Source organism: Schistocerca serialis, chromosome 3 (genome assembly GCF_023864345.2).
Source record: "Schistocerca serialis cubense isolate TAMUIC-IGC-003099 chromosome 3, iqSchSeri2.2, whole genome shotgun sequence".
Taxonomy (NCBI): Eukaryota; Metazoa; Arthropoda; class Insecta; order Orthoptera; family Acrididae; genus Schistocerca; species Schistocerca serialis.
The window spans coordinates 46,370,646-46,395,357 of NC_064640.1; the positions used below are offsets into that span (position 1 = coordinate 46,370,646).

The 24,712-nt window shown below is 35.6% G+C and overlaps 1 protein-coding gene across 1 annotated transcript in view; it reads left to right on the forward strand.

Annotated features, from left to right (window-relative positions):
* The first annotated feature begins 14,961 nt into the window (after window positions 1-14,961).
* Window positions 14,962-24,712, forward strand: part of LOC126469698 (uncharacterized) — an 894,140-nt gene continuing 884,389 nt past the window's right edge. The window contains exon 1 of the mRNA XM_050096872.1: window positions 14,962-15,145. Within this exon, the coding sequence (XP_049952829.1) occupies window positions 15,118-15,145 (28 nt within the window). The 5' untranslated portion in view covers window positions 14,962-15,117. The remainder of the gene's footprint in view (window positions 15,146-24,712) is intronic.

Sequence of the window (24,712 nt, forward strand, 5' to 3'; positions counted from 1 at the left end):
CCAAATAAGAATAATGATCATGTAGAGATACATTTGGATAAAGATGAGAACTGGTATATGAGAATTGATCAAACACATCAAAATATCAAACAAATTTATTTTAAGTTTTAGTTCACGAAATTGTTCACTCCTTAGGTTTATCTCATTCAGATGTTTATGAATCAATAATGAATACATTACATAATAGATCACATTTAGAATTATCTCAAAATAATATTGATGGCATTCAGAGTTCATATGGTAAAAAAATATAAACACAAATGAATGTACAAAAATCTATAGCAGTTGTACCAACAGTTAATTTAAATGAATGACTTAAAACACTATGTGAAATTAATAAATTTGATAACTTACTAATTATTATTGAGTTCTATATATTTTTTCAGATGTGGGTATGGATAGGTGACAATATGAATTCACAGTCAATAAATAACTGGTTAAAATGTTTACCTCAAGATTTACAGAAAATAGTTGGAGTATAGCAAAGACCAAGTCGTGAAGTTGTATTACTTGTTGACAATGTGATATATATGGCAAATTTACAAACACTGCAATTAATTCCAGGAAATCCATAGTCAATATCTAGTACAGGAAAGCGTAAAAACTTTTTATTAAATGGTGTAGTCAACACTTACTCATGTAGAACATCTTTATACATTAATGAATTTTTCTATGTGGAATTAGAACTGCATAATTTTACATATAAATCATGAGGAGTTATAACTATAGAATTTTCTACCAGAATGAATTTTGCATTCAGATACATTATGGATTGTTGTATTTTTTCTAGGATGATACTTTTTATGAATATTATGAATTTACAGAACAAGTACTTCGAGCTGTTACAGTCGATTTACCTTTATTTGGTATTAAATGTACATTATTATAGCACAATGTAATAAATTTATTCAAAGGTACAATAGAAAAATTAGAGAATTTTACTTTTCCACAAATCTAATAAATTTCTTTGTCTTTTTAAATGGAGCAGGTACAGTAACCAGTCAAATCCAAATTTTATAAGTATTGTTATACTGAGAAGTCAACTGACAATTTTAATTCACCGAAATGTACAAAATGTGGATGGAGAACAATGATAGAGAACACGTAAATGAATATCATGCAAAAAATTACAACAATAATCGAATTCGTTGTGTATGTGGTAAAAATATTTCTAAATATTATTATAAAAATCATTTACAATGAATTCCGAATGAAGATCATTCGAAACTATTGCTGTCAATGGAAAATGAAAAAAAACAAGAAAGTGATAGAGTGGCAAAGAAATATAAAGCTTGTCAGGAGATAATTAAAATATTTAGATTGCTTTTACAAAAATCCTTCTTATATAGGTAACTGTATTAATCAATGTAAAAAATGTGTTTTACAATATGAAAAAAATAAGAAAGGACAATCATTCCCTAAAATTCTATAAGCAGTAAGGCCAAAAGGTGCAAATCACAGTTGTACCACTTCTCGGTTATTGCAACAGAAAAATTTAAGAGGATGTTTTAAATTAAATAAAGCCAATCTAGTACATGTATTAAAAGATATCAAGTCACAAATTTAAATTGGAAACAATCACATTATCACAAAATTAAAAATGATGATCTTGTTTTCAACACAAAAGGTGATAAAGAACTGGAAAAGCTATTTGCATTTTCTAACAATGTGTTGGCGAAACAAAAAACTAGAAATAATAAAGAAACATTATTTCCCTTTTAATCTAATTTGGTTGAGAAACCAAGAGACAAAAGAACAGTTAGAAATTATCCAGTTAATACTGCATTTGAAAACGGATTACAAACTACAGATTTCTAAAATAATGTGAACTTAATTGACCCTAATCATTTCTTAACTGTGGGAAAACTGAAAATTACGAAAATTGTGAAAGGTATTATAAGAATACATTGTGGGTTGAAAATAACTTTAGGACATTTTAGTGCATACCAAATGAAGAAAAGCAGGAATGTTATAGAATTTCAGATTCCTCAAAGATCACAAAGGATGTGAAACAGAATGGACATTAAACAGAGTTATTGTTTTACAACTAGGAGTTAACAGATAGATTCCATTGAGAGGATTATTACTCGTTAAATTGCCAGATAAAATAAAAACTAAAGAAGCATCTATTAATGTGAAGAATAAAGATCAAAAGTGTTTTCTGTGGGCTATAAAATCTTCTTTATATCCTGTAGATAAAAATTCAGAAATAGTTACGACATATAGAAGTTTTGGTCTTCATCTTGATCAGAAACTTGAGAATTTTTAATTTCCCATAGTTGTTAATCATATTCCAAAAACTGAAAAAAAATGTATCTATCAATGTTTATTCATCTGATGAAAACTATCAAGGGTATCCATTAAAATCGTGAAAAGTAAGAAAGAGAAACATGTAAATCTCTTTTGTTTCAAGTAAGGAAACAGTTCACACTAGTGTTGTATAGAAAATTACCTAGGCTTGTTATGAGTCACATTAATAAAGACGAAGAAGGGAAATTTATTTGTGATATGTGTTTACTCCATTTCACTAGTAAGGAAAAATTAGATAATCACACATCAAGCTATTTAGTTAATATCAAATAAAAGTAGATATGCCAGAGAAATGTTCCTATGCAAGTTTTAAAAATTATCAGCATACACATAATTTCTATTTGTTATTTATGCTGATTTTGAAGTTTGGTATTGAAGATGGACAACTGTCAAACGAATCCAGAAAATTCTTATACAATGAAATATCAACAACATGAACCAAGTGGCCTTTTTATTATAATATATATGTAAATGGACCCTGTAAAGATGCTGTTGTTTAGTGAAGACCAAACTGTCACAAAAAAATTATTGAATGTAAAAAAAAGAAGTTGAAGAACTGGGAATAATTTATTCTGAAGTTGAAGAAAGGAGACCATCAACTACTGAAGAACAATCAAGATATGCAAGATCGAAAAAATGTACAGTGTGTTTCTGTCATTATTCACCAAAAGCATAAGAAGGTTCATCATCATGTTCTCTTGACTGAAAAATATGTAAATTCATTATGTAATAAATTCATTTACCGTTAAAACATCTGAGTTTTATACAAATTTATATACATCATATACCAGGATATGATTCACATCTGTTTGTGAAAGAACTTGATTATGATAGGAAGGAAAAAGATTTAATACCAAACAATGAAGATAGATGTATTAGTTCTGGTAAGATAACAGAATGTCTGTAAATGAGATTTATTGACACATGTAAATTTATGGTTTTTTCACTAGATAAACTTTCATGAAATCTGAAGATAGATCGAATGAAGAAAATTAGAAAATTTTTCCCAGGAGAGTTATTTAATTCAGAGATCAGAGAAGTTATATATCCATATGATTACATGGATTCATGGAAAAAAATTTTGAAGAGGTACTATTACCAACAAAAGAAGAATTCTAAAATGGACTGTATGACTGTGAAATAATTGATGAAGATTATAAACTTGCAAAAATAGTTTGGAAAAAATTTAATATTATAAATCCTGGTGAATATCATGATCAATATCTCAAAACTGATTTGTTGTTATTGTCTGTTGCATTTGAAAATTTTGGAAAAACTTGTATAAAAGCATATGATTTAGACCCATCTTGGTATTTTACTGCATCAGGATTATATTGGGATGCATTGAAAATAAGTAAACAGCCACATAATTTCTTGTATGATTATAAACTGATTTTAATATTTGAAAAGTCAATAAGATGAGGAATGTCACAGTGTCGTAAAAGATATGATAAAGCAACAATAAATTTTTGAAAGATTTTGATAGTAAAAAGATAATAAATTATCTAGCATATTTAGATACGAATAATTTGTATGTACGTGTTATGCATCAGTACTTATTTATGCAGAATTTAATGGGATAATCCAGATTCTTTTGATAGTACAAAACAAAGTGAAATTTCATATACTGATAAAACTGAATATATTTTTGAAGTAGATTTAGAATATCCAAGAGAAGTAAATGATTTACATAAACATATTTGGTTCCCTCTTGGAAATAAAGAAAGCAAATTGTTCACTACTCTGAACAATAAAAATAAATATGTAGTTCAATATAGAAAACTTAAGCCATATTTATCATTGAAAACGAAATCAACATAAATATATGAAAGTCTTAAAATTTAAACAATTGGATGGGTTGAGGAGGAATATTGATTTAAATATGGAGGTGAGAAGCATACCCAAATATGATTTTGAAAAAGATTCCTATATACTTATGAATAAATCAGTCTTTGGCAAGACAATGGAAAATATTAGAAATAAAGTTGACATAAAATTAGTGTCACATGGGAAAAAGTGTGATAAATTAATAGAAAAGCCAAACTCTAAAGCCATGACTATGTTTACTGAAAATCTTGCTGCTATTCACATGAATAAGACAAAAATGACACTTTCATAAACACATCTATGTTGGCATGTGTATCTAAAGAACTGGTGTATGATTTTCACTATAAAATAATGGAACCGAAATATGGAGAAAATATTGAGTTGTTTTATCAAGATATGGACAGTTACATCTAAAATACACAAACTTAAGATTTTTATGAAGATATGAAATCGATGTTTGGTAAATTTGATACTAGTGATTACCCCAAAAATAGTATTTATGGTATTTCACAAATAAACAAGAAAGTTGTTGGAAAAATGAAAGATGAATGTAATGGAAAGCTAATGGAAGAACGTTGTGGTTTGACAAATGTATTTTAAAAAATAGAAAAAGCTTAGAAGATTATAAAAATTCTTTGTTTATCAGTACAGAACAGTACAGAAGAATTAATGTAATTCAAAGAGAAAACCAAAAAACATACACAGTTGAAATAAATTAGAAAGCATTGAGTCATCACAATGAAATTGATATTTTTGGAAATTAAATAGACACATTTCGATATCGACATTACAAGTTATAAACAATCTAATAAATAATTTTCTGTGTAAATGGAGACTCTAATCAAGAAGCTCAATAATGTAAGTGTCTTGAAAGTGATTAAAGAATTTAGTGAGTTATAGATAAATGTTTTACATAATGTTACTGGATGTGAATATTTATATATTAGATATGGGGAAAAATTGCATTGAGCTTAATAATGAGTTTAAGATCATTTTATGTAAATTAAATACTGTAGGGATTTGCAGTTAATTGAAAATGAACAAATGGCAATTAGATAGCAAAGAAAGAAGAAACTACATTGAAATTTAAGACAAATAAACTATATGACTACTCAAGAACAAAGAATTAGGATAATTTTGGGCAACGAATAGATATGTTACGTTTACCGTAATGCATTTTATTTATTTTTTTTACATAAAAAATATTAAATTTTATTTTCTTACATTCACCTTTTGTATGAAAAAATAATTATTTTGATAACTGCTGAACGTGATTCAACAAATACTCATTTTCATTAATTTTTCTAAGTAATTTAAATAAAATTACGTGAGGTAGACCTGAAAAGTGGAATGTTGTAGGAGGAAAGTGTAGTTTCTGGATAAGTTTTCATTTTCTTGTTAACGAACGAGTGAAACAAGTGAATGAACTAGAATATGGAAAATGAGCCACAACCTACACTTTTCGTTTACTTCCAATAAATTCTGAAGGATTGTTCTGGTCTTTGATGTCCATACCAAGAACATACTGGAAAGAGAGAAATGATTGTAGAATATAAACACAAGCATTCATAATGCTACATGATTATGCGCTTCAAACACACTATAATGCTAGAGTGGTGTATCAGTAGAGTAGTGTGGCTTCCGACCTATTAGTCTTGTGAAATGCAACACTGTTATATTCGAATGTAAGAAATATATTCCAAGCCATGACACACATTCTCCATGCAAGTTTATCTGTGATAAACCATGGTGACAAACTGTAAAGTGATAAAATTACTACCTTGCACACCAAAGAAAACATCGATTCTTTCTAACACAAACTCTGCATAGGTTTCCAGTGGTGTATGACACGTGCTGTTTACGAAGTTCATGCCCGATTATGGCTTGGAAATTACGATATGTTCACAACAGCCCTATAAAATGGTCGTCGACAGTCGAAAATGCATGGAAAGAAACAGTGACAACTTACAAGGAAATAGGCTCTATGATCAGTAACCAGGGGAGATGTAACAGTGTTACCGCAATTTACCACCACCCTGGTAACCTTCCTCTTGCACACAGAAGTCATGGTCTGATGTCAGGCTGTATTGCTCATGTGCAGGATAATAATTGACGTCACATCTCTAGAATGTCTAATCTCTCCAGTATTAAGGTGTGACTCTCCTCCGCCAGGACATACAATAACATTGATTTTGCTCAGTACTGTTTTCATGGTATTTGTCTATGAATTTATGTATGATCTGTCAATTTCCGTAATTTTGCTAGGTTTTGGCCATTTTACATGCTTCTTGGTATTCCCCTCAATTTTTACGTATTTCAGATCAATTTTTTTATTATACTTGGTTTTTCTCGAATTTTACTGATTTTATGTCATCTTCCATATTTTTTCCAGAGCCGTGTTGCTGATATGCCCATGTGCTGTTTGATTTTCTATGATTATATCTGCATTTCTTATCCACCACCCTACTAAAATATTCTAATACTTGCCCTTTCCCCGATGATCCACTTGCATGCATTTAGGGTAGAACGGATATGAAAAGTATAGCGACAGTAGTTTCATACCTATATTAAACTAAAGACTAGATTTACGTCCAAAATTTGGCCGAGAAATGGGTTACCTAAACAGGTTTTCTGTCGATGGACATGTTTCAGCACACATGACTTGGAAGTCCTCTGATGACTATGGTTTTTAGAGAGGTTTGCTGTTAATGATCGCATGTAGATAGTGTTCTAAGTCACATGCAGAGCACAATTGTATACAAGTCGATTGCAGGTGATACTATGCAATTGATGCTCCCTGAGAGAACAACGGAAAGGAATGGTTAAACGCATGATAATTAACCAGCAGCTCCAGTTCCCTCTCTCCTTCTCAACCTATCACTCCATTTACTTCCTGTCATCCTTTAGTGCATATCTATGTAAGTTTAGAGGCAGATGCTTCTCTATTCCAGGAAAACATCAAAGATAGTGAAAGGTCTCCTTTCGTGTTAATTTCATAAATCTGTTGCCATTTACGGCATACATTCCACTTCTGAGTTTACTTTGGTGTTTCTGACTCCACCTGGGAGGAGACTGAGCAATGGAACGTGTGACTTCTACACATAACCAAGAACGATCTGTCACACTACTATACTTCAAAACACAGTTTATATGTAATTCATGTCACGCAGTCTCATACGGAACCTACATCCACTTTCTTTTATATAGTGTATATGATAAGATACTGTCATCCCCCTTCCCTTCTGTGTGAAAGGATGAATGAGCAAATGTATTTCTAGTTGCATGCTCGATGGTAGCAGACAAGCCAGTCTGCTAGAGAACAGTAGGACCACTGTCGGAACAGGTAGCTACGCTTTCTAAAAGCAAAGAGGTTCCTATTCTTAGTATGGTCCTGTCTGTCCCTTATCATGTTGGTATAGGAAGCTGCCTGTCTGGTCACATCCGTTTGTATCTGTGAAGCACCCTCGGTAGGAGCCCAATCCAGTCTGTCCGCGCCGAGCGTCTGAAGTGGTAAGATCTCCGGCTAAGCGCATCTCTGCTAAGTCCGTAGGACAATGGATTTCTTAAGTTCAGCCTAACTGAAAATTAGTCACCTTTATTTGAGGTTTTGGTGTAAAATATCTTACGTTATCTTACATTGCAATGCAGTGTAATGCGAGTGTGAAGTACAGAATATCTTCCAGTAGTTGCTTTGTCACTAGTTTGTGAATAAAGTGGAACCATGTGTTGATGATCCGTAACTCTAACTAAGATCATCAATCTTAAATGAGAATGTGCATGAGATTATAACGTCTCGTCTTGACAATATTTTTCAATATAGCAACTTTTATTTATGTTCAACCCACGTGGGGTGTACTTTGTGAGACCAGTACCACGTGCTTATACAGTTGTTTGACCCATCAGGTTAATAGTAAGACGATAGTAACCAGTTCGAGGTTTTTCTTTTGTAAATTGCGTTTCGATGTAATTTATTTTAATTATCAAAATTATTGTGGAGTTACACTCTTTGTGTAAACCAAGCTGACCACGTGAAGTGTGTGATCTAAGCATCAAAGTAGCCCTCAGCTATTCTTTTCGGGAAGATTTCACAGAGAGTTAGTATGAATTTAGTATAGCATTGTGTGGTAATTTCATGACGGACAGGATTGCGCTACGAATGTAACTTCTTTGGGTGAAAATTGAATTGGTTGGTTGTGGTTAATTTCCTCTTGCATATGTTTCAACGTTCTTCATGTGTTATTTTGTGAATGCAGTGCTGTATGCAGTCTCCCAATCTTGGGTCCATATTTGATGTGTTCTGTAAGATTACAAACTCACATTTTCACAATCCCAAATAAGGCACCAGTTTAGTTTTGAATCAAGTTTAATATGCTGAAATTTTAACGGTACAATGATCAATGTTAAAATAAATCTCTAAATATAAACTGATTTATTTCTTTTTATTTAAATTCTGTTTTTATATATATATCACTGGTTGTCGTAAGATGAGTATTAAAAGATTATAATTAATGTTAGTCTGGTTGGGAATTTGGTTAGCTAGAGTGGAGACCTGGTGAAACAGTTGCTCAGTAATGCATGGTTAACTTCCCCAGATAGCTCACAGCTTTTAACCCGCTTTTATTGTCTTGAATATCAGCACCGCTTTCAGAACAACATAATGCATCAACATTACACATGGCGACCCTGTTCTGAGATTCCGCTAGACTCTGGAATTTCTGAAGAGTTAGATTGTGAGCATTGTATAATCTTATTGTAAACAATAGGCCATACTCAGTTCCTCATAACTGTATGGCTTATCCACATCATGTTCATATGGTGAGATAAGGCCAGTTCACACTGGCTATCATGTCACATCGCGTCTCGTACATTCTGCAGTATGTTTCAAATGATGGTATCCACATTGGCCATCTGTTCCCATCATGTCATGTGATGGTAATGTCAAGGTTTCTTGGGAGGAAAGTTTTGATGGTCGAAGTCATCTGTCCATTATTGGTCACATGACCCCAAGCACATTTCTTGCCAATACATCATCATGCGCAGGTCTCAGTATTTTGTGGCGTCATGGTTTCATTGTTGAAATCAGTCATCTAATGTTTCTTTATTTGCTATAAATTGTTTCGTTTCGTTATTTTTTTCATTAAAATTTATAAGAAATGATGGAAGATTAGTTGAAACAGTCAGGTAGCACTCTGAACTGTACGACGTGAGCATACTAAATTACTTGCCATCTATTACACTTATAAAGTGGATTTTTATACATACTGGTATCATATTTAATATTTTACACTGAAATAGATTGTAGTATGGCTGGAACTTGTAGTGAAAAGAGTACTTTGTGTGGAATCACACTGATTAATAGGTGGAATTTATTTTAATGTTGTCGTATATTTGTAGTGTTTCATGGAGAAATAGACCGAAACATTGCCAGTTTTTTGTTTAAATATGTGTTTTTGTTGGGCTTATTTATTCTTAAGTAGCACTCTGGATTGTGTGTGTAATAGTTTTGTAAGCATTAGTTACCAATATTTCTGTGGTTTCACTAGCTAACCCCTGCACAAATGACGCACTGGAACTATTAAAAAAACTAGATACAAGTGGTAAAGAAAACCTTTAAATCTTGAAAGGAAGCTTTAAATCTTGAAGGGAAAGGTATTGCTAACAAGCGTCTAAGCTTAACTTTAAACAAACTGATGGCAGGTCGTGACTCTGGGTTCCTTTCAGTAATTCTGGGTGCAGTTTAATGTAACAATTGAAAAAGCTGATGCTTTGACATTCTAAAATATAAAAGTCACATTCTCTTTCTCGAGCTCCTTGTATAGTGTGTAAAATTCCCTTTCTGTGCCATGTGATTACGTTTTTCAGAAACACACTCTTTTTTACACTGTTTTGCACTTCTGTCTTCCTTCTCTAATACACAATCTAACCTTGCAACTTGCAAACCATTTGAGTTGAATAATATCATTTTCGTACAAATACGCACTCCACAATCCATGTGTATAAGCAACTGTGCTGTGTATATGCACTTTGCTTGTAAAAACAGTTAGAAATCGTCTTGCAAAGACCGCAATTCCCGCAAAAAGAAATAGTTGAGGAAAGTCATTAGTGCTGATATCACGTGACTCAAATTGACTTGAAGGGCCATAATGTAATGGACAGTGTGAATACACCCTTATGTGACGGTGCTGTTATGTGACAGTATCGTGGCAGCCAGTGTGAATTGGCCTATATCATTTTCTGCTTCCATTTGTTTGCCATTTTTGGTTTGCTAGATTGACTGTTCATTTATCAAACGTTCATTGAGCTCACTGGGTTCATTTGAGCAGCTTACAGAAAGCTACTTTCAAGCACAAGAAAACAGTCGTTACTGCTCATGCAGAGTTTCGGAAACCCTTGCCCAGTGCTTGGGCTGCTCAAGCAGTTCTTGTCCCAGTTCTGCTTGGAATTTCGTTGTTTGGTCGTCTGTGGCGCTAGTTGAAACCCCAATTTAATTTTTATGCCATGATTGATTCTATAATTTCAAAGTTAAGATGCCATGTTTGACAGTTTTTGTATGCAATTTGCATATTAAGAAAATGCTATACTTAAATACATTAATACTTCAAATATCTGTCAAAAGGACGTCGTTTTTTGTGTGACTTAAAGTATTTAAAATCAGAAAATGCGACGTTAGTGTATAAACGTATTACTTTCAACCTATGTTTGTTTACAGTTAAGAAACAAGCTACTTCTTTATCCTTGTACATCGCGGTTAACTTCATGACCTGAGGACAATGGTTGCAAATGCTACTCTGAGATGAAAAGGTCAGCAAAGGAGAGGAATTCGTGGCATGACGTGTCTAACCAGTTAAAAGACTAATGACAAAAAAAAATCATGACTCCTATGCTTGCACTTATATAATAGTCACCAAATACCCCCTCAGAGTGTGGAAAAATGTTGCCTGTACTTTTTGTGTTGACAAGTTTTATTATTGAATTCCTTGATGCAGCAGGAAACACAAATTGAGAAATAACATGAAGCCTAGAGAAGGTACCAGAGAGGTGTCGAAACGCCTCTTGTGATCGAAAAACATTGTGTGTTACTGAAGGAAAATGAATGAAAGAAACCATTTATTCTGCTAAAGCTGTCAATATATTACAAACAAATTATTTTATTCCATAGGCCATACTACTGACCAAATTCACCTGCTTAGTCATCTTAAAGCGAACTTTAAGTATGTTTCTATGTATGGCATTAACCAGTCTTAACACTGTATCATAGAAACAAGACATCAGAGAATACTAAAGGGACACTGGAATTTCGTAAACCACAGTATAAAGTGTAATTTGGTTTACGTGCATACACACATGTCTAGATTCACGATGAAGTACATGATCTTAAGCCTTTCGGTGTGATTTTCAGGATGCCAGTTCTCTTGGAGTACTAGCTCATGTTGGTTTTTCATTATGACGTAACACGTAATCTGTTACTGCTGTATACACCAAGAAATGAAAATGAGCACCTGAAAGTGAGTGAACAGTTGAAACTAGATAATAGTATTGAATAAAACAGTTCATTTTAGTTGATTAATAAAAGCCAAATTATAGCTACAGAAGAAAAACATTAACGATGTGCTAGCAGACGGCATTTCCTGATGTAATTGAGAAATCAAGCTAAAATCATCGTACGCACAAACTAAAATATTATTAACGAACTGTTTTCCGATCTTAAAGCAAATCTAAATCCAAATAACTTAATTACAGATCACTGATGATGCCTTACTTCAATAAAGGAAAATGCGTCTAGTGAAAAAAAACAGGCACTTTTGTAGCTGCAATGGCAGAACAAAAAGACCTGCTTTACAAACGATATTGAAGTCAGTGAAAAGGTACTAATAATACTGTATGCTCATGACATGACATTAGTAAATGAAGAAAAATATGTGGAAATAGTTGAAAAACGCATTTTTATTTCAACAAATAAGACATTGCAGTGGTTCATACAGAATATTTTAATTATATATCTTACACCTCAATGCAGACAATATTTACACTAAATTGGGCACTGTAATATTTATTATGAAACACCTTTCGTATTAGGCCAACAAACAACTTCTGTGTACAGTGTAGTGTGATTTTTTTGAGGCATGCTTTCTTCATAGAATTGCTGTTTGTGGAAACTGCAACAGCAATAATACAAAATGAATTTTTGTACTGTTAAAAAGGTCACTAGGACCATTCTAAATAAAACGAAAATTGACTCATGCTGAATTGCCTTGCATATCTAACGATGTTGACATTTCCATCTATGTACATAGACAGAAAATTATTTCATTAATAAATGACAATATATTATCAGAAAAATATGCAGATGTTATTGATACAACACAAAATAATAAGGCCAAATGTGAGATAGAGTAAAAGGTCCTTGATACACAGGTGTACAACCGCTAAAATGTTTTCTTAAGAGTCTATTGGACACAGTGATAGATCAGTAGAGTGAAAAGACGTCCTAGAAACTTCTTAAGGATCGTTTAGTGCAAAAGGTATTTTATTGTGTAGAAAAATGTGTATGTGAATACTGTGGAAAATACTGTTTACTTTCAAATATGTACTGAAATGACCTGTGTGAAAGAGTGTATGAAAATAATATTAACCCTGCATCGCATGTATTAAATATATAATACACTTGCAGAAAAAGTTGTGCAGCGACTATGCTTCAAGCCCCTTTGTAATTTAAGACAGAATGTTGGACAGACCTTTTAGTTTTATGTGGGCACTGGTCATGCGCGGTGAGCCTCAGGAACTGCTCTTGTAGTCCACATGACCAATTATGTTAGTATTTTTGAAATACAGTTTTTTGTCTTTGTACCTTTTTCCACTTTGTTTGCTAGAATGTGTTTATTATATTGACTAATCATTATTTTGTAATCAATAAATATGGGAATTAACTTGTAATTTCATTACATTTTAGCAATGCCAGGATCAGAAGTGATAAACTTGAATTCTGGTACGATTGGAGAGACGCTGAGAACGAAGAAGATATTCGTGTGTGAGTTCTAGCAAAGAAGATTATATTCTGGAAGAGCATTCTGACATTCCTATGATGGAAAGACAGCCCTCAAATTGCAAATGTCACAGGGGATTTCCCTGGGTCACTACTGTGACTATGGAAGAACACAAAATAGAATTACTTGAAGACTGTGTAATAAATTCATTTGCCTCAATCATTCCAAGGTCATCTGTATGTATTGTTCCATAAACCATGATTAGAATAGTACTTATCATAATATATACATTTTTTTAAACTCAATCATATGAAAGGTGTCATTCTCGTTAAAATAATGACCTGTTATTAACAATTTGTTGCTCATTCAAATGTGAGGAAATGTGTTCACTTTCTACCTTTCCAAATTCAAACACTTTTTTATAGTTGGGAAAATAGCACCGATATGTAATCCATGCGACCATTTGAAAAATATCAGACATAGTGTTATCATATTTACATTTTTTAAAATTGTAATATGTGGGCTAAATATTTTAAGACATCAGTTTAAACTGACTTGTCCTATGTTACATATACACATTCTATACACAATGTAATTAAATTAGACCAAATAAAAATCAGTCAAGAAACTAGACAATGTTTAAATTGCGTCGAGATACCCAACAATTTACTGGTCTTCTGTTAGAGTGTCTAACATTCCTAGGAGCACAGTTAGTGACTGTATGTGGAGGTAATGTCTCACCTAGAGATGGAACTGTTATCTACAAAAGGAAATAAACTAAGCAAAATACTGAACACTTCAAACATATGCTAAGTGCTCACTCATTGCAGAAAATCTATAACAGTTATAATATAGATAAAAAACTAGATAACTTCCTGGAAATTTTCAGGCATCGTTTTGAAATGACATTTCCAAAGAAGAAAATAATTTTTAAGGGTTTCAGCAGATCCAAAACATTGATCACATCACGGATCAAAGTATCATGTAATAGAAAACGAGAACTTTTTGCACGATCAAAACAGATAGCACCACTTAATTTGCTAATTACTTCAAAAAATACAAATTAATTCTGAGTCATGTCATAATGAAGGCAAAATTAGGAGAAAACGACAAACTGAGTCATCAAAGAAAACTACAACTACATCGAACACTGTACAGAGACTTACTGGGAAAGTGACAACACACAAAAATATTGAACGACAAACTGAGTCATCAAACAAAACTACAACTACATGGAACACAGTACAGAGACTTACTGGGAAAGTGACAACACACAAAAATATTGAACTCTTTCAGGCTGGCCAAGAGATCACTGGTCCAAAATTAGTTGCTAACCATTTCAATACTTACTGTACCAAAATCGATGGTAAACAAATGGGAAAAACATCAAACAAAATATTAGAGGAACTTTCAGAAATAGGTGTCCCACTGAACCAAACAAAATTATGTATAATGCCCATGTAAAATTTTTTCTGTTGTTAAGTATGCTTGTGCAGACATAAAAATTACCCTAGCAAATTATATTCGATGTAACAATGTTGAAATTAATGAAAGTTTGTCCAACATCTAGGATATAATATATGTACTTCAAAGATTTCAAGACGTAAAATAAAAAAATAAATAAAATCGTCGCATATCAAGTACCGTAATTTAAAAAAAAAAAACTTTCTATAGCATGCATCATTGTCTTCGTGAAAACATTTAAAACAACTGCTGAAATTCGAAATCAATTTTGGAATTTTTATTTCCTTCGGCAGTAAAAGTTTTGATTACAACTTTTTTTCCTCGCGCATATTTATGTGCTTTGCTGCAACGATGCCGACTATCACTATGTAACAGTAGTAGCGAGTGTGACATTGTATTGATTGGAGTTTTGTTTTGCATGGAGGTTGCAAGGAGGGAATTTACGAAACAGTTTGTGATACATCCACTAGTTTGACATTCATTTTACTAACACAGAAAGTATTATTACGGATAAAGTCGTAAGGGAGCCGTTATGGGAGACAACAACAAAGGCGCGAAAGGTATATGACATTTCATTCGATTTTAGTTTGTAGGGAGAGGAGAGCGTTGTATACAGAAAAAAATACCGAATAAGTTTGTTAAACAGGAATTATAGTCTATTAAAAGGCCGTAGCGGTATCGTTCAAATAGCGATGGTAGCAACAGCGATCAATAAATGCAAATTATTTAATCGTTTCATGCAACAATATAACTACAATTTTCTGCACAATTGTTTAGTTGTCAGCAGTATTCTAACATTTCTTTTTTGCAGCGTTCATATATTGTAAATATCAGTTGACTTAAATTTTGCAATAGACATACATTGTCAGTGTATTGGCCATTTAGGAAATAAAATCATGCGTTTACGTATAAGAGAATAACTTTCTAGTGTCTTGTGTCGGTTTTGTAAATCGGTAAGGTAATCCAGTGAAGCGAATCCATATTCTTTTTTATGTAATCAGCAGGGTAGATTTTATCCTCTGTTTTGAATGAAACTGAAAGTATATTGTTTGTTTATTACCTCACGTATCATCTTGCTATGATACTAGATTTGTCGTCAAAATGCAATGAAAATAAATAGCTCAAAATATACCGAATATGTAATTATCCTTTTAAGAGGGAATGAAAGGTGGTTAGCCTTGGACTTGACAAAGGACCTGCCCCAACAATTGGCAAAAAATGTTAAAGAAAATCTAAGTCAGAATGACCGGACAGAGCAAACTCCATTCTTCTGAGTGTGACGCCAGTGTCTTAATGTCTGGACTGTCTTACTCATTTGGGCCCTATTGTACGATGTTCCTTTCTTTCATTTATTTAGCATCCATGTATCTCATAAATATAAAATGATGTAGAATTTGTTGTATATGATCTTTCCTAGATAATGGGACATGGAACGATTTGCGGTTCAATCTTAGTTGATAAAATATTCTTATGCATAACATGAAACCATACACATGTCATAATATACAGAATTAGAGTAATAAATGAATATTTATTTATTTTTCTTCAAATGAGCGCTTCAGGTCACTTTGATGAATAAAATAAGCTGCACTGTTTTGCATGCTGATGATTAAAGTATTCCTTGACACTATGAAAACTCTTGCTAATTAGCATTTATCTGCGTGGGTCTTTATTTTTTTCCCTTTAGTATGTGAAATTTTGATACTGTTTTAATTTCCTTTGGTTATTCACTAAAAATAATTTTAGGCTCATAAAGAGCCCATTTTTGAGACATGGCTTTTGTGTGAATTAGACTGGTATTACCCTAAAATATGATGCCATATCTTAACATCCTGTGTATGAGTGCAAAGTACGGACTAGTGCTGTATCATTACTACAGGAATTTTTCAGCAGTATAAGAACATAACAATACTGACTCAATGTTTTGTTTAATCTTTCTGAGTTTTTCTCCCACATTACATTTTCATCTAGCCTCACTCAATGAAGTTCAGTGTTGGTGGTTTGCTATATCTTAAACTCCCCAAACACTACTGTTCAGTTGGTTCCTAGTTTGTTTGATGTATGTCTGAAGTTTATTGAAACTGTTTTGTTACCCCTAAATCATATGTTTGCTTTTTCTGCTGCTACTGTGACACACTCCTGTAGATCAGCTTCATTCATTGCTTTAACAAACATGCTAGTGTCATCAGCAAGCAGTACTGTATCCAATCTTACACAGCGGAATACGACTTGCCACTGGTGCCTTCCGGACCAGCCCTGTGGTCAGCATACTAGTGGAGGCAGGTGTCCCTCCCCTGCAGTTACGGTGCCAACGTTTGCTGGCCGCTTATGCTGCCCATGTTTTCAGCTTGCCCGGGCATCCAAACTATTGTCTCTTGTTCCCGCACTCGGTCGTCCATCTGCCAGAACGTCGGCCCTGGTCAGGTTGTAGGATCGCGGTCCGCATTAATGAGCTTCTCTCTGGACTTAGGGTTTTCAATGTTCCACCTCCTTTGTGGGCCACTTTGCGTACACCCCCATGGTGTGTTCCTCGCCTTGACTCGACTTGGCACAGGGCCCGAAGGACTCAGTCCCTCCAGAGGCCTTCCGCCGGCGCTTTCATTCCATCCTGGCCACGTATCAGGGCTCTGGCGTTGTATACACTGGCGGTTCGCTGGTTGCTGGTCGTGTCGGTTATGCGCTCACTCTAGGGGACCATTCCGAACAACGTTCCTTGCTGGATGGCTGCAGCGTTTACACTGTGCTGAGGTGGTCGCCATCTTTCGTGCCCTAGAGTATATCCGCTCCTGCTCAGGCGAGTCCTTCGTGATCTGTAGCGATTCCCTTAGCGGTTTACGAGCTCTCGACCAGTGTTTCCCTCGTTCTCGTCTGGTGATGGCTATCCATGAGTCCCTGCATACTCTTGCCCGTTGCGGCCGCTCTGTGGTCTTTGTGTGGACCCCCGTTCATGTCGGTATCCCAGGCAATGAACATGTTGACCGCCTGGCGAAAGAGGCCACCAGTAAACGATCTCTGGAGATTGGCCTCCCGGCGACTGATTTGTGGGCACTATTATGCCGCAAGGTTTTCGATTTATGGGACACTGATTGGCGCAACCTGCGCGTGCCAAGCAAACTCCGTCGTATCAAGGAGACGATGACTGTGTGGCGGTCATCCATGCGAGCCAACCGAAGGGACTCAGTCGTCCTTTGTCGGCTCCGCATTGGCCACACCCGACTGATGCACAGTTATTTACTGTGTCGTGCGGATCCACCTCTTTGTCGTTGCGGGGCGTCCTTGACAGTGGCCCATATTCTGTTGGAGTGCGCCCTTTTAACTGTGCTCAGGGAAATTTTTGCACTGCCTGATACGCTCCCTGTGCTTTTAACTGACGACTCTGCCATAGCGGACGTAGTTTTGCGTTTTATTCGGGCAGGGGGATTTTATCGCTTAATGTAAGTGTGTGTGTTGATTCTGGCCTATGGCGTACAATTTTAGTCTGATTTTTTAATGTGTTTCTCGGTGGTTGGCTTTTCCTTTTTTGTTTCTATGGTCGGCCATCTACCGTCACACTCCGTGTGATTTTAGTTCGTCTTGTCTGGTGTTTGTCTATGTTTATCTTGTTCTGTGTCATCTGTCTTCTCGTCTGTTGATCGTTTTTATTCTCTGTGGGTGTTTTTTAGTATTTGGAAAAAGGGACCAATGACCGTAGCAGTCTGGTCCCTTCAATCCCCAAACCAACCAACCAACTGTATCTGCTGCTGATATATGACTTGGCATGTCATGTATAAATATTAAGGACATCAATGGTCCCAGTACTGAGATCTGTGGCACCCCATACCTCACTATTTGGTCTGCTGATGAGTAAACTTTGCGCAGGTGTACTTCTACAGTTTGATACCCGTTACATAGGTAGGATCTGAACAAATTGTATGCCCCTCCACGAATCCCATAGCATTATACACTATGTGACCAAAAGTATCCGGACACCCACAAAAACATACGTTTTTCATATTAGGTGCATTACGCTGCCAGGTACGCCATATCAGCGACCTTAGTAGTTATTAGAGATCGCGAGAGAGCAGAATGGGGCGGTCCGTGGAACTCGCAGACTTTAAACATGGTCAGATGATTGGGTGTCACTTGTCATATGTCTGTACGTGAGATTTCCACACTCCTACACATCCCTTGGTCCACTGTTTCGTGAAGGGACACGTACACCACAAAAGTGTAAAGGCAGACATCTGTCCAGACCATTACATAGGAAGTCCATACTGCATCAGGATCCATTGCAAGTACTATGACAGTTAGGCAGGAGGTGAGAAAACTTGGATTTTTTGTATTTGAGTGGCTGCTCATAAGCCAAACAACGCCTTGCTTGGTGCAAGGAGCATAAACATTGGGCGATTGAACAGTGGAAAAACGTTGTGTGGAGTGACAAATCACCGTTCACAATATGGTGATCCGATGGCAGGGTGTGGGTGTGGAGAATGCTTGGTGAACGTCATATGCCAGCATGTGTAATGCAAACAGTAACTTTCAGAGGCAGTGGTGCTGTGGTGTCGTCGTGTTTTTCATGGAAGAGGCTTGCACCTGTTGCTGTTTTGCGTGGCACTACCCCACCACAGGCCTACATTGATATTTTAAGCACCTTCTTGCTTCCCACTATTGAAGAGCAATTCGGGGATGGCAATTGCATCTTTCAACACGATTGAGCACCTGTTCACAATGCACGGCCTGTGGCGGAGTGGTTACACGACAATAACATCCCAGTAATGGACTGGCCTGCACAGAGGCGTGACCTGAATCCCATAGAACACTGTTGCGATGTTTCGGAACGCCGACTTCTGCTAGGCCTCACCAATGGACATTGATCCCTCTCCTCAGTGCAGCACTCCATGAAGAATGGGCTGCCATTCCCCAAGAAACCTTCCAGCACCTGATTGAACGTTTGCCTGTGAGGGTGGGAGCTGTCATCAAGGCTAAGGATGGGCCAACACCATATTGAATTCCAGGATTACTGATGGAGGGTGCCACTTACTTGTGCTTCATTTTCAGCCAGGTGTCTGGATACTTTTGATCACATAGTGTAGTTTCCCGAGTAATAAATTATAGTCAGTGACATCGACCACCTTGGATAGACCCAAAAACAGGCCACATTTTAATCCATTTTTGTCTATGGAAGCTATGATCAGTTTTAAAGTTATAGATTGCTGTTTCAGTTGATCTTTTTTTCCTAAAACTGTTGTTTCCATTAACTAATATTCGATTTTTATTAAGGAAATGAGTCTTTCATGCATTAGGCCTACTCTTTCAATTTCTTTTGAAAATACTGATAACAGTGATGTAGGTCGGTAATTGACAACACCAGACTGATCATCTTATTTGTATACTGGCTTGATGATCTATGTTTTAGTTTGGCTGGGAAGACTTCTGTGCTAATGGTATAGTAATGATGTCAGCAAGTTGGAAATCTGTGTATCTTGCACTGTGCTTTATTACTTTGCCTGGAAAACCATCATGAAATTATAATTTTTAACATATTTATAGCGTTTCATACCTCCAATGTATGAGCAAGCAGTAAAGGAAACAAAAGAAAAATTCGGAGTAGGTATTAAAATTCATGGAGAAGAAGTAAAAACTTTGAGGTTCGCCGATGACATTGTAATTCTGTCAGAGACAGCAAAGGACTTGGAAGAGCAGTTGAATGGAATGGACAGTGTCTTGAAAGGAGGATATAAGATGAACATCAACAAAAGCAAAACGAGGATAATGGAATGTAGTCAAATTAAATCGGGTGATGCTGAGGGGATTAGATTAGGAAATGAGACACTTAAAGTAGTAAAGGAGTTTTGCTATTTAGGGAGTAAAATAACTGATGATGGTCGAAGTAGAGAGGATATAAAATGTAGACTGGCAATGGCAAGGAAAGCGTTTCTGAAGAAGAGAAATTTGTTAACATCGAGTATAGATTTAAGTGTCAGGAAGTCGTTTCTGAAAGTATTTGTATGGAGTGTAGCCATGTATGGAAGTGAAACATGGACGATAACTAGTTTGGACAAGAAGAGAATAGAAGCTTTCGAAATGTGGTGCTACAGAAGAATGCTGAAGATAAGGTGGGTAGATCACGTAACTAATGAGGAGGTATTGAATAGGATTGGGGAGAAGAGAAGTTTGTGGCACAACTTGACTAGAAGAAGGGATCGGTTGGTAGGACATGTTTTGAGGCATCAAGGGATCACAAATTTAGCATTGGAGGGCACCGTGGAGGGTAAAAATCGTAGAGGGAGACCAAGAGATGAATACACTAAGCAGATTCAGAAGGATGTAGGTTGCAGTAGCTACTGGGAGATGAAGCAGCTTGGACAGGATAGACTAGCATGGAGAGCTGCATCAAACCAGTCTCAGGACTGAAGACCACAACAACAACAACAACAACAACAACCTCTAATGTAGTAACAGAATATAGAATCACAGTTTCATCATTCATGTCGAGTAGACCTCTGAAGCTGACAATAAACAACCCACTGTTCCCCACGAATGTCGTCCTGTCCTCATTTCGCTCCACTGGAAAGAAACTGATTCAGGATTCTCCACCCCTCCCATGAGTAGTGAGATGTCAAACTCGGGAAAATGACAAGACATTATTATCATGCACTATACACTGATATGCCACAACATTATTACCTGTGCCCACTGCAATGTTGGATGCTGCCTAATGGCATTGCGAGCACATGACACGGTAACAAAAACATGTAAGCAGAGCAGACGCAGATGGGAGATCACCCTAGTGAAGATATGGCTGCTAATGGGGAAATCCATTGAGGTAAGTGACTTTGACAAAGGACACATTATTATTACGCAGAGCTTGTGAACAAATATCTTGAAAACAGTGAAGCTGGTCGAATGTTCACATGCTACTGTTGTGAACATCTACGGAAAGAGGTAGGATAGTGAAATTACTACTAGGCGTTACATGGTTGGATGTCCATCATGACTCTCCACAGAACATTGGGTTTGGAGGCTTATCTGATCTGTAAAGTAGGATAGATAGTGATCTGTTGCTTTTCTGCCAAAAAGAGCACAATGGTGGTGCATGCGCAAATGCTTTGGAGCACACTGTTCATCGTACATTGTTGAACATGAAGCTTCACAGTAGACCACCACCTACATGTTCACATGTGTACCCAATGACATCATCAGTTAAGATAGCAGTGGGCATGGGACCATCAGGATTGGAAATGTCAACCAAGGGGAAACATGTCAGCTATTTGGGTGAATCATATTTTTGCTACACTAGATCAATGATTGTCTCCACAAATGCCGTCATTGAGGTGAACAGTGACTCAAAATCTGCAGCACGCCACAGGCACGAGCTGGTGGGGCAGTTTATGCTGTGGGAGACATTCTCTTGAGCTTGTGTGAGAGCTCTCATAGTAATCAAAGTCACACTGACAGTTGCAAACCATCTGCAGCCCTTCATGCTTGATGTCTTCAGTGACGGACGTGTCATTTTTCATCAGTATAATTGTCTGTATCTCAGATCCAGAACTGTGCTACAGTGGTTTGATGAGCATTGTAGTAAACTCATATCGATGTTCAGCGACCAAATTCGCCTGATGTAAATCCTATGGAACCTCCACAAAAAAACTGCCAGATCCCTGATACGCAGTGATATATATCATTCCAAAAACGGACAAGTAAGCTATTAAGAAGGTGGTCATAATGTTTTGGCTTGTTAGTGTAGATCTTGGCATGTGATTTTCTTTTTGAAAGCTTGGAATTTGACATGGTGGTATGGTTATCCCCTTTCATTTTTGACTACTACTCTAGAGTCTTCTAACTAATATTTTGTTATATATTCCGGATTTCTTATGGACATTTTAGTAGCCTTTTTAAGAAAATGTATTTTGGTAATCATTTTCACCTCCTTGTGGAATTATAAAATTTTATTTCCAGATATAAAATGCTGTTTTAAGTTTTTTTTGTTGGTACATATAAGTCCAAACTGTCTCGTGTCCCATGATTATGCGCAGCACTATTGGTGAAATATGTACTAATGTTTTCCCTGATATGCACATTAGATTGGTAGGTGTACTCACTTGCTGCAGCAAGAATACTAAGTTTTTAAAATAGTTCTTTATAGTGAGTGTTGATTATTACTTCTAGTTGTTATTCTTATGGCCCTTTTCTGCACTTGAACAGTTGTACTCATGTTTTGTGCCTTTGCTCCTCAGAAAAGAATACCATAGCTAAGAACTGAGTATATGTATGAATAGTATGTTTCCTTGAAAAATTGACTGTTACAAACTAATGGCAGAGCCCTAAGAACAAAACTTGCTGATAACTTTTTTGACAGCGTCTTTTTGTGTTCATTCCTTGTTGATTGCTTGTCAATATTCATAGCTAAAAACTTTGTATTTTTTTCCACAATCTGTGCTTAATGTGACTTAGTTGTTTTCTCTCTTTATGATGAAGTACATACTGTTTATCTTTATTTTCAGTGTTAATTTATTGCATGTTGCCCAGTCTCATCATTGAGAGTTTCATTTGCTTTTAGAACCATATTGGACCCAATATGCTACCCTGATGAACACCTGATGTTATATGCTTCTTGAAAGACAGTTGTTGTATGTAAAATTTATCTTTGACAGATGTGTGAGCTATTTCTAACTTTTGCACTGTTTTTCGCAAATAAGACTGAAACCACGTACTTGCTATTCCCATTACATTGGATGCTTCTGGCTTGTTCAGTAGTATTTTATAGTCACCAGTGTCAATTGATATCATACTTCTCACACTTCAGAAACCAAATAGTGCTTCATGAAAAAGGTTGTACATATTCATGTAACTCGTTAGTCTGTCTTTCACGATTGACTCAACTATTTTTGAGAATGTATAGACAGTGGTGAAACTTGCCTGTAGTTTTCAGTACTCCCAGCATTACCTTTCTTTAGTAATGGTGCAGCTTGTGTGTGCCGTAGGTACTCTCAAAAAATATCTGTACGAAAGGACTCCTTTTGTTATGTTTCTTAAAGGGCATTCCTACAGAGCAGAGACTGGAACTGCAGCCATGTGTGCCTCATTTCTTATAGTTAAATTTCGGTATTGTCTTCCTGACTTCAATCTCTGTCGTGGGGAAACATTGTCATTTTGCTTGCTTCGTAACTTGTTCTTCATGCTTTTTGCCTTTTTAGAAACATTTTGTTACAACTTCTTCATAAAACAAGTGACACAGTAATTTACAAAATTTGCCAATTCCTTAGGATTTTCAATTATTGTAATGCTTTCTATGATTTGTATGTTCGACTTTCTCTGACTTTTTTCAGTTTGTTGTTTTATGACTTCCCACACTGCCTTATTTGTTTTATATATAGTAGTTTGATTTTTTTTTTTCAGCAAATGGTACCCTCCTGTATATTTTTTTATACCAGTGAATGTAATCCAAGAACTGTGGATTAGTGTAGTCGTTTTTGTAAAAAAAATAAACTGAAAATTTTGTGCGTCAGGAAGGACTTTATAATATCTGCAGTTGTCCTTCTATTATCCTTCACTGCTGGTGCTTTTGCAGATGCTGCTACTTTCGGAAATGTCTTCTCAAACATTAAACAGTGTGCATAATTAAGAGAACTTAGCATCTGCATTGTTTTCCATGTACACTTCATCTGCGGTTTGCTTTGGCAATGGTATAGAATAAAGCACATATTTTACCTTCAGAGAAGATACTTTTGATGGCCTACAATTTTCTGGTTTTTACAAAGCCTTTTACTAGCTTTATTTTCTGATAGTAATGATCAGAAATGTAGATCTCTTGTAAATATTTCACGGTATTCCCTGTTGAAATCTGTATATACATAGTCTAAGATTGATGCCAAACTTTCTGACACCCTAATAGCAGTGTTTTAATGTTTGTGCCATACCAAAAGTGTGCAAAATGTTTAGGAAGTTTATTATTAATCTCACCCTCCAAACATGTATCAATATTCATGTCTTCACATATTAAGATGTTAGTTTGTAGGGACTGAGGCGCTTTCTTGGACTTCGGCTAATTTGTTGCACAAAGTGTTCACATTATCGCTTGGTCATCAGCACTCACACAGAATGAATATCTTCTTATTGATTGCAATCTTTGTTGTCTCAATGGCTGC